We start from the raw sequence: 11,268 nt of genomic DNA, 5'->3' as shown, positions 1-11,268 counted from the left end.
GAAAGAGTAATTCTGGATGGATGCTGGTTTAGGTTCAATTTTACCTTATTCGCCAAAAAAAAAAAAAAGAACCCAAACTGTACTGAATATAATAATAATAATCAGAGCTGGAAAGTAATGAATTACATTTACTCACATTACTGTAATTGAGTAGATTTTGTGAGTAATTTGTAATTTTTAAAGTAGTTTTTGAAATAGGTAAATTTACTTTTACTCAAGTACATTTTGACACAATTAATTTAATTCGCTACTTTAAAAAACTCCCTGTTACTGAGTAAAAAATAAAATGTGAAGAAAAAAAAAAAATTGTCTGAAGAAAAAAAAATAAATAATAATTGGCACGGACACACCGGCACACGCATGCTCGCGCGTGGAATAACGAGGCAATAACGTCCTCATGCAGTGCAAAATGTGCCCGTCAGCTTTCAAAACTTCCACAACAAACCTGCGAATGCATGTGGTGGTATGTATTTTTATCATTAAACAATCTAAAAACGATTTAATTTATGATTTTTTGTACTTTTTTATATCAAATAATTAAAAGTAACTATGTAACTTTTACTCTAAGTACATTTTAAATTGAGTACTTTTTACTTTTACTCGAGTAGATTTTTAGATGGGTACTTTTACTTTTACTTGAGTAGAATTTTAGCAAAGTAAAGGTACTTTTACTTAATTTACTTAACTTTTACACCTCTGATAATAATAGACCTGAACCAATCATAACTACAGGTTTCAGTTCTAACCGAACACACACTAATTCCCCTCGGTTCATAGAGCATATGGCTGAAGTTTAGACCCTGTGAGGGGCTGATAGGTTGGTATCTTGGCTCTCCTGTTGTTTGTTTGTAAATAGGCTTTTCATAATTCCTGGGCAGAGCTTCAACTCAAAATCATGGAAATGAGATGAATTGAGCAGAACACAAGTGTTACATAACAGAGGGGCACAGAGCAGCTGGCTCTCACACAGGCGTCAGTGGTAATTAATTAATAATAATAAAAGCAAAACTACAAAAAAAAAACCCTTTTACCTTTAATCCCGTTACCTTCCTGAGGATCACAGGACCAGGTCCAAGTTCACTACTTAAGCAGTCCTGCAGTCTAGACTGCTGTACATTCAACAGCAGGCCAATTAGAAACTAGTGTTCATAATTCACAGCTCTGGAAAAAAACAAGAGACCACTTCAGTTTCTGAAACAGTTTTTCAGATTTTACCATTTATAGGTAAATGTTCAAGTAAAAGGAACATTGTTGTTTTATTCTATAAACTAGGGACAACATTTCTCCCAAATTCCAAATGAAAATATTGTCATTTAGAGCATTTATTTGCAAAACATTAGAAATGGATGAGAGAGCTTTCAGAACTCAAATAATGCAAAGAAAAAAGTTCATATTTATAAAGTTTTAAGAGTTCAGAAATCAAAATTTGGTGGAATAACTCTGGTTATTAATCACAGTTTCCATGCATCATCTTGGCATGTTCTCCTCCACCAGTCTTAAACACTGCTTTTGGATAACTTTATGCCTTTACTCCTGGTGCAAAAAAAATACATTTAAGCAGTTCAGTTTGGTTTGTTGGCTTGTGATCATCCATCTTCTTCTTGAATATATTCTTAAGTTTTTCAATTTGGCAAAATCAAAGAAACTCATAATTTTAAGTGGGTGCTTATTTTTTTCCCCAGAGCTGTACATTGTATAGTTACAAGCTGTAGTCCTGTATCGGTTTCTCTGCATACTTTATTATTACCCTCCTTTCAACCTGTTCTTTAATGATCAGGACCCCACAGAATAAGCACACTACAGAAAAGCTATTATTTGGATTAGGATTGGATTTTAATTCTTAGCACTGAAGCACATTGGAAACTTTAAATGAACTACTTGTTCTTAGTATTTCTTTCATTTTAAAAAGTAGAATAAATGTATTTTACTTAAAAGGAAAGAAAGTGTGCCAGTGTATTTCAGTCTATCTACAGAAAACAGGTTTTACACTGTAAAGCACCTGCAATGTAAAGCATTACAGCTACTGTGAGCTGATTGGTTGGCCAGCTGACCCTGAAAATACAGATAGAGCATTTTTAAAAGGCTTATAACTGGAGTTCAAAACAATATACATTAAATTCTGTGGTGCTGAAACATTTGATATAGTTCTGTGTTGACGACATGTACATTTTTCAGCATAAACGTTATCAGACATGTATAAGACAGACATCTGATTTTGCTCAATTGCTTCATATATACCCATTTATGTTGGACTCACTTTAAGTGCGTATTGTCCTCTATAGAGAGTCTCTGGCATGGCATCGCTAGTTTCTGTGTGCGTTTATTTCTGGTGTGTTCTTGTGATAAACCTGTTTCTAGAGAGCTGTGAGGTGAGTCTGTGATATTCAACAGTGCGAAAATGTGTACTTTGTGACCCCATGTTGCAGATCAGTCATGTAGTGTGAAAGTCTCAACAACGGAAGGACTAGTGTAGTGTGAGTCGTGTAGTGTGAACCTGGCATTACCGGTGCACTAAGAAGAGAACATCAACAGCATCTTTGGGCAGAGTCCTATTTGATGATCAACAAATACTGTGCAGCAACAGATTCAGAGCCTCTGTTTTTGACTTTACTGGAGGATAGTGAGTGGTTAAACACAGTGTTTAAAAACTCCAGCAGCACTGCTGTATCTGATCCACTTGCACATGCACCACAACACTAACCAGAACTGCAGTGCTGAAAATCAAAGACCCACCACCCAAATAATAATAATAGCTTCTCTGTGGGAGTTTGACCATTGAAGAACAAGAGAAAAAATAACAAAAAAAGGATGCAGAGAAACAGATACAGGACATCAGTTTGTAAATTATAGAACTATATATGACCGTTTGAGCTGAAAATTTGATAATGGGTGTTGAAAAAAGGAGGGGGTCATGATGATATGCTTGATCAGTGTATGGTATATGAGAATAGATAAACCAGTTATGTATAAATGCAGACAATTTAGAATTTAGGCATTAAAGATGGTGATTGTATTTATAGACAATAGTAGGTCATAAAGTGCCATTATTAATAATATATATATATATATATATATATATATATATATATATATATATATATATATATATATATATATATATATATATATATATATATATATATATATATATATATATTTTTTTTTAAACCCAGCACTAGACAGGAGTGAAAACAGTAGTTACATTCGGGTGCGAAACAAAATAGGTGGCGGTGTTGGACCCGTCCCAAATGCATTACGAAGCAGATCATTTGTGATGGGAATGTGATCAGACCTTAATTCAACCCTACTAACAAATGTACTCCCCATGTTTGAGATAACGGCTGTTCAGGTGCAGTTTAACCTGATTGATTATCTAGATAATTACTACAGATATAACAACTAATATTTGTCAGTCTGGAACTCAAAACCTTTTTCCTGTATTTCATTTCTTGCCCCACCCCAGAGAGCGCTGTCCAATAAGATGAGAGAACCTTCTATTGTGAACAGTTTTGCTGCTCTTGTGGATTTACTTGTGTGAATCTGAACCAAACCAATGTAAGGAAATGATTCAAGTTAAAAAACTTGTATGAAACTGCCCTTGAAAGTGCATTGTGGTTTGATTTGTGAACTAAAACTTACCTAGTCTGACACCAGAAATATTGTGATGTTACCCTCTACTGTACATCAACCTCCAGCAAATCAGATGTTCATACCCTTGACACGACACTTAATCATCACTTTAAACTGTAAAGGAACTGAGTAAGTAAAAATTGATAAATAAATATAGGAGTAATAAGTTTGATAAGACAACCAAAACACATCCATGAGTCATTAATGATAAACTGCACTGCAGGACACGGTGCTTTAGCTTTAAACATTTTACTTGGAAAGGCACAAACTATGATTTCCTGGTAAATAATTCTGTTGTGAAACATAAAAGAGGAGGACGTCTTTTTTTTTTTCTTCTTGCCTTTGAATCTCGGCCCTGGTACAGATCTCACGTTTGCATGGGAATCAATCATCCTTGGGCAGTCTTTATTTTTTTATCCATTTTCTAGCATATCTTCTTGTTTTAAGCCCCCCCCCCCCCCCCCCAAAAGTGCAATAATAAGCAGAGAGCTTAGTATCTGTGTCTCTCCATCGTCCACAGTACCTGAGACCAGCCACTGTGCTACAGAGTCCACGGCAACAGAACAACAAAACGGAACAAACAAACAAACAAAAAAAGAGAAATAAAAGAATCCAAAAAAAGAAGAAGAATTCCAGGTCACTACAACATAAAATGTAAAAGGTCTGCTTTCAATCCAGGTATTCAGTTCTGAAAACAACCACAGATTTTATTACCGATAACAAAAAAAATGAAAAAAAAAAAAAAAAAAAAATCTTCCACGTTTTCACGTCTGCTTGAGATGATCTTTTATCGTTCTTGCGTTCGCAGTTCTCTTTGCCCTCCGATTTGAAACAAATAAGAACTATAGCTAAGGAAAACTCATTCAATTCATCCAATGCATCAACGTACTGTCCACTGTCCTCAGATCAGATCAACGCCAGAAACAACAACATGTTCTGCATGGAATCTAGAATACAACCACTGTTTCAAACAGCTTTTTTGTTTTCAAATTCACGTCACGGTGTTCGTTTATCATTATTGTTTTTTTTTTTTTTTTTTTTTTTTTTACAGAGTTCTCCGTCAGTTCCCCCCAGGTGAGAGATTCTTTTTCTTTACACGTTTATTATATTTAATTTCTTATCTTAAAGGAAGAGAGTCTGTTGCATGGTTGACAACATTCCTTTATCACTCCAGCTGAGGAGGAGCATCGGTGCAGGGTTCTGAGTGACAGGAGGACAGGGCGGGGCTTACGGAAGAGAAGAGAAGAATAGAGAAGAGAAGAGAAGAGAAAGAGGGATGAGTGAGCAGTGTAATTGCTTCCATTTAAAACTCGACAGTGATCAGAATGTTTCAAGTTCTCCTCAGTGCTCTTCACTTGTGTCTCTGGAGAGCTTTCCTCTTTCTCCGCTTGAAGAAACAGCAGCACCTGAAGAAAGGAAATAACAGATAACAGGCCTGATTAAAACCAACACTATTTCTCAATTTACACTCAACAGATATTTTGGCAACCTATAATCTTTAGTAATGAGTCTGAACCCTGGAGCCGGTTTCGTGCATGTTCAGGGTTTTTTTTCCCCTGTACTAGAACTCCTCCAACACAACCATCCAGCTTATTTACATGATCTCAGCCTGAGTGGGTGGGCTAGAGGGGAATGTGTTTTTCCATTTGGTTAGCTGAATGTGTTCAGCCTGTCCTAGCAGCTAAACTGTATAAATGCTATGATTGTCTTAAACAGGGGAAAAAGAAGAAAGAAAAAATAATAGTTTATGGTGCTCCTAACTTGTGCTGCAAATGAAAACACAACACGTACAAAACACAATACTACAGAGTAAAGCAAATGTAATTTCAACACATTTTAAACGTGAGCAAGATAGAACAAGAGTATTACTAGTGGCAATGAGCTTATAAATACAAAATACAGACTAGCTGTCTAAAGCCAGTAGGGGGTGCTGCCTTACTTTGTGTCGTCTGCCACCTCCACCTCGGTGGCGGCTGTGATTGGAGCATTGGAGTGTCCGGCGGTCGGGTCGTCCGTGTTCAGCTCTCCGTTGGTCGAGCTCATTACCTGCACAGAGTACACAAAGAGTCAGCACAGAGAGAGACAGAGAGAGAGACACAGCAAGGACAAGTGGATTTACACTCTTAAAAATAAAGATGCTACAATGGCTAGAAATGAAATTTCTACATGATTAATAAATAAAAATTACTTACCCTTTGATAAATAGCACACCTCCATTCTCCCACAGCGTTCCAAGATACAGAAATTTTAACAGTTTGTTCAAACACCCTTCAGACTGGGTGACACGGGGCATAATTTGCCCGATAAATCACTATTTTTCACAGTTATCCAGCTCAAAGTAGCTCCACACCTCTGTGCTAGAATCTGGAGATCTTTTATTATCATTAATAACTTAAAAAGTGCACAAGAAGCTTATTAAAAAACTCTGTTTACATCCTATATCACTAGCTTCAGCTCTGTGCGCCGCCATTACTAAACTGATTATGACAGATATATATTTACATAGACTCCGCATAACGTAGCAGCTGGCGCTAAGAGGCAGGCTATGCAGAAGCTATGTATATACATGTCTGTCATTATCAGCACAGTGATGGAGGCGCACAGAGCTGAAGCTAGCGTTATAGAATGTAAACAGAGGTTTTTAATAAGCTTCTTGTGCACTTTGTAAGTTATTAATGCCTCGTTTTTAAAGGTCAGGGCTCTCCAGATTCTAGCAAGGAGGTGTGGAGCTACTTTGAGCTGAATAACGGTGGGAAAAGTGATTTATCTGGACAAATTATGCCCCATTTCACTCAGTCTGAAGGGTGTTTGGACAAACTGTTAAAATTTCTGGATCTAGGAACGCTGTAAGAGAACAGAGGTGTGCTTTTCATCAAAGGTAAGTACTTTTTAATTATGTTTTATGTTTTTTTTTTTTAAATAAAAGGTTGTCCACATTAAATTTTCTTATAGGTGTTTATTTTAGGGCATCACTCAAAAATACATTCAAGCATCTTTATCTCTTAAAGAGTGTAGAATCATCACACATCAAATAGAACTATAAAAAAAACTCTTATTCCTTTCCAGTTCTGTAAGAAGATGTCAATATGGATACAGATATGATACAGTAAAGGTGATATTTAATAAAAATCTTGAGTGTGTTGTACAAGTCTTCCAATTACAAAATCAGCCACAAGGTGGCAGACAGGCCTCAGAGTGTCCTATCTTAGTTCAGGACAGATCTAAGTTAGCAAATTTCACAGCAGTCCTAAAGAAGATGATTTTTTGTCTTCTAACTAAATCCATTTCATTCTGCAGCACGACTGAAGCAGCTGAGAGGAGAGCTACAGGTCATTTAATGTTCAGGAGCAACAAAAATACAAGACAGATAGAGATTATTAAAATCTTATTGGAGGATTTAAGTGGGAGTGTGCTGTGATTGGTTGAAGAAGCTGATTGGAAGCATAAGAGACTAACAGCTGATCAGATAAGCTGAGTAACAGATTAAGGAAAAGAAAAACTAACAACTAAAAACAAACAAACAAACACACACACCACACATACTCCTCATGCTTTGCCATGCACAAGCAGTACCTGTACAGAGCCACCCAGCCTATCAGTTGTGAGATGCGACCCCAGCGTCTCCTTATTGGTCACGGGAGTGGGCTGGGACTCGCTCCGTTTGGGCTCAGGCGACTGAGCGACCGAATCAGCCGACCAAACGCACAGTGGAGGCGGGGTTAAAGGAACAGTGGGGGGGGGGCAGGTGTGAGGTATGAGTGAGTAAATGAACAAACAAATAAAAAAAGCAAATAAAAACAAACAAGTAATACAAAGACACTTAAGCAGACATTTAACATGCAGAAGCAGGACTGAACGTGAGACGCTAACAGTGAGAAGTTAACAGAAAAAATATAATAAAACAGACAGACAAAAGCGAGCACCAATCATGCAGAAGTGCGCAGGCTGCAGAAACAACACTTTATGGCTTTGTGTGTTTTGTGGGGTTCTGAAGTGCATTAACTCAGCGAATCTTAGACGATATTCACACAGCGGGTGAAAGAGATCCAAATCCAAATCAGTTTAGGCTGTTCTCATATAATTTTAAACGTGACCCAAATCTGACATCTGTCTGACCAGTCTGTGCTTTACAAGTTACATGCATGCACGTAAAAAAAAAAAAAAAAGAATGCTTCACTTCAAGTTTCCCTTTAATCCAGAATAATATGTAAGAATCTCAAGAACTGAATAAATGAGTTTAGGCTGCTAGCTAAGCTAATCACCAATAATTCGCTCCAGCTCGCAGAAAAAAATGAGATTATTCAGACATGGACAGGTTTTTATTTTCTGTTGATGCTGCAGCTGCGATCTGTAGCAGTGTTTACCTAATTCGTCATAAACACCACACAGCTGCAATACAAGCCTTCTAATATTATTGGAAGAAACACATCAGTGCAAATATTTATGAGTAGGGTTGCAACGGTATGAGATTTTCACAGTATGATAACCGTCTCAGAAAATACCGCGGTATCACGGTTATCACGGTATCACAGTTTGTTACATATATTATTAAACTGACCCTTAAAGAAATTACAACAAAGGTTTTTTGTTCAATTAACTATTTATTGTAGAAACCTGGAACAATTAAATAGATAATGTCTCCTTAAAAAAAATAAGCTGTACACCATCAGGTGAAGGAAACCAGGTTTTTCCACTACTCTTAAGGGCATTAAGAGTGTATATAAAAATAAATATATATAGATATACAGGTGCTGGTCAACGAATTAGAATAATTTGAAATAGTGCAATCATGAAATTATTTGAATGCATTTTTTTGTGCAGAAAGCAAATCAGGTGTTCACCGCACCTGTCCTACTCGTTAGACTAATCACAGAACTCGTTACCTGGAAAAAAATTTGCTCAGCTGAGCTTTCCAAAAGGCCCATTTAGGCCATTTAACTGTGACACTGTTGTTTTATTGAATTAGAATAATGCACTATTTCAAATTATTCTAATTCGTTGACCATATCCTCTAAGAAGTAAAGATCCTGTATTTAAAATATTCAGTACAATTATTTAAGTTTAAATTATTTAACATCTGATCAACTGAGCCTGGGTCAGTGTCTGATCAACAACTGTTGTAAACGTCCGTTTTACTGCCAAGTTGGTATATAACCAGATACTGCAGAAAGAGGGGGTTTATTTCTGACATGATCCTCACAATAGAGATTTCTATTTTAAGGCTTTCACACCGAGTCTGATTTTAACACATGAAAAACAGGCACGTCAGAATTTGAAAATGAACGCATGTAAATGAACGGCGTCTTTCACGTCCAGTCCGGCCAGGACCTTTACACGGACACGTGAATCCATCGTAGCACGCACTTCACGCCAGTACCTGCGTGCCCAAATTTCGGATAACTCAGCGCTTTTGCGGGCGCTTACCGCATGGGTTGTGCACGACTACAAAGAGGTTTTATTTAGGTTCAGATTAAAATTATAAACTGAACACATACTTTGCGCTGCACAGCGGGGTGGTGTTCTCGGAGATGGGAGAACAGGTTTGACGTATGTCCACCTTTAGCTGTGACTTTACGGCCACATTGATTACAAATCGGATAACCATCCTCGGGTGCGTTCGGCGGGTCTCTGAAATAGTCCCACACTGCTGATTTTAGTTTAGCCTTTTTTTAGGCGGACGGAGATTTGTTTTGTCTGATGCACTTTCTGCTGTTCTCACCGCTGTGTGCTGAGCAGCTGAAGCGGAGCAGAGTTGCGCATGCGCGGGTGAGTTTCTCCGCTGGCTTGCCTTTTACCGGTAATAAGCAAACACACACAGTATGATAACCGTGCATTTTAATACCATGGTATACCGTGAAACCGGTTACCGCTGCAACCCTATTTATGAGGTCTGTTATCTTGCTTTTATGCAACTGAAGTCCTCAATTAACTGCTGTGGTCCATTTTCCTCTCTACTCATGGTCACTTTCTAGTCTTCTCACAGTCTTTTTTTATTCTTTTTTAAGGCAAACGTCAGACGAATTGTCATCTGGTCATTCAGACAATTACATTGTTGCAAATTGGATATGTATCAGAATTAAATACCACATACTAAAGTGGCACATGTGTTACATATGATATAAAAGATGGGATTTTGGCCACATTTACCTGCTGTGTGGTTGTAGCCTAATTTATCTGAGCTCTGACAACAAATTAGTTCAATTCGAAAGCAGGTTTAACTCTAATCAAGCTCTTAATGAATGTGACCAAATAATATGCATCATTCTGGCCTCAATCTGTTTCCATTACTTATGGTGGATATAAAAACTGGACACTTATTTAACTCACCTAATTATTTTGCTACTAACATTTGGATATAGATACACAACACTGTAATACAATAACAAATTCCTGTCTTTGGATACGAGAGTCAAAAGTTGGTTCATACTTGGTTCCGAAATAGAATGGCAACTGATTGTCCAATTATATAGAGGTAGATAATTACAGGTAGATACCCATTCTATATTTCCTAATCATCAGTATATGAGTATCAGTTAAGCAAATATGGCTATTGAGTAAACTGTGTTTGCGGCTGTGTTAATTAGGCCTAAGGCCTAAGGTCACCTGGGCTTTGGTCTGTTGCTGTGCTTTGTCCCGGCTGCTGGGCTGAGGTGTATCGCTGGGGATGGGGCCGATGGGTGTGGGCTAAGAAACAGAGAGACAAACATATCAGCATCTCTTACCCACTAATACATTATACATTAAGCTATAAGCAATAAAAAGACAAGTTTTTATAGCTAAGAGCTAAGAAAATAAAATTAATTGTATTTTCATTATAGGTTGCTGTTTTAAAAACTGGCCAGAGACTTTAGAAGACTTTTACAGACTTTTACAGTAATACATCTGGTGACCATTAACTACTGCCACAGCAAATAAAATAATAAATGAAATAAAGTAAGAGAGAAAACAAATAAAAAGTCTAGAGATAGAAAAGAAAGAATAAAAAAAAAGCACAAGAAAGAAAGTGTAAAGCAGCACTCACAAGAGGCTTGCCGACCCAGTCATACTCGTAATCAAAGACGTAGCCGTTTCTGTCGAAGAGGTCAGTGAAGAGTTTCCTCAGGTAGTCGTAATCAGGCTTCTCGAAAAAGTCCAGTCTCCGGACGTAGCGCAGGTACGTCGCTAACTCTTCTACGTGAAGGAAAGAAAGAGCACTTAAGTTATTCAAGTTATTTCCAAGTTATCCTTACAGCCATTACTATTCCATTTGCAAAAAAACACTACATACAAATCTATATATATATACGTATATTATATACGTATATATATATATATATATATATATATATATATATATATATATATATATATACACACACACAAACACAGTTTCTTCTAAAATCAAGGCTATTTAAAAAAAAAAATGTATTCTGCTCTGGTTGGAGAACCTGTCTCTAATGTCTAGTTTTTAGTAGATTTTGGAGAACTGTTGCCAGAATTTGATTGAAATTAGTGACAAGAGCATTAGCAAAGTCAAAACATTGAATGATCACCAACTCTTCCCATCCAAAATAACCAGAATGGAGCTCCATCTATCTAATAAACACAACTCCACTGTTCCACAGCTCACTGTTACATTATATTTTATTATATTATTCA

General features: G+C 37.0%; 1 protein-coding gene across 2 annotated transcripts in view; it reads right to left on the bottom strand.

Annotated features, from left to right (window-relative positions):
• Positions 1 to 3,863: 3,863 nt before the first annotated feature.
• The window catches only part of csnk1g2b (casein kinase 1, gamma 2b), a 51,161-nt gene continuing 43,756 nt past the window's right edge, over positions 3,864 to 11,268 (bottom strand). The window contains exons 8-12 of one of the 2 annotated variants that reach the window (XM_022670216.2): positions 10,652 to 10,800; positions 10,234 to 10,314; positions 7,204 to 7,305; positions 5,570 to 5,676; positions 3,864 to 5,036 (exon numbers count right to left, since the gene is read on the bottom strand). In XM_022670216.2, coding sequence (XP_022525937.2) covers positions 4,982 to 5,036; positions 5,570 to 5,676; positions 7,204 to 7,305; positions 10,234 to 10,314; positions 10,652 to 10,800 — 494 coding nt within the window. In that variant the 3' untranslated portion in view covers positions 3,864 to 4,981. The remainder of the gene's footprint in view (positions 5,037 to 5,569; positions 5,677 to 7,203; positions 7,306 to 10,233; positions 10,315 to 10,651; positions 10,801 to 11,268) is intronic. The other variant, XM_022670217.2, reaches the window with a different exon arrangement.

Source organism: Astyanax mexicanus, chromosome 12 (genome assembly GCF_023375975.1).
Source record: "Astyanax mexicanus isolate ESR-SI-001 chromosome 12, AstMex3_surface, whole genome shotgun sequence".
Classification (NCBI taxonomy): domain Eukaryota; kingdom Metazoa; phylum Chordata; class Actinopteri; order Characiformes; family Acestrorhamphidae; genus Astyanax; species Astyanax mexicanus.
The sequence above is the reverse complement of the archived record's forward strand: the minus strand, read 5'-3'. Positions and strand labels throughout refer to the sequence as shown.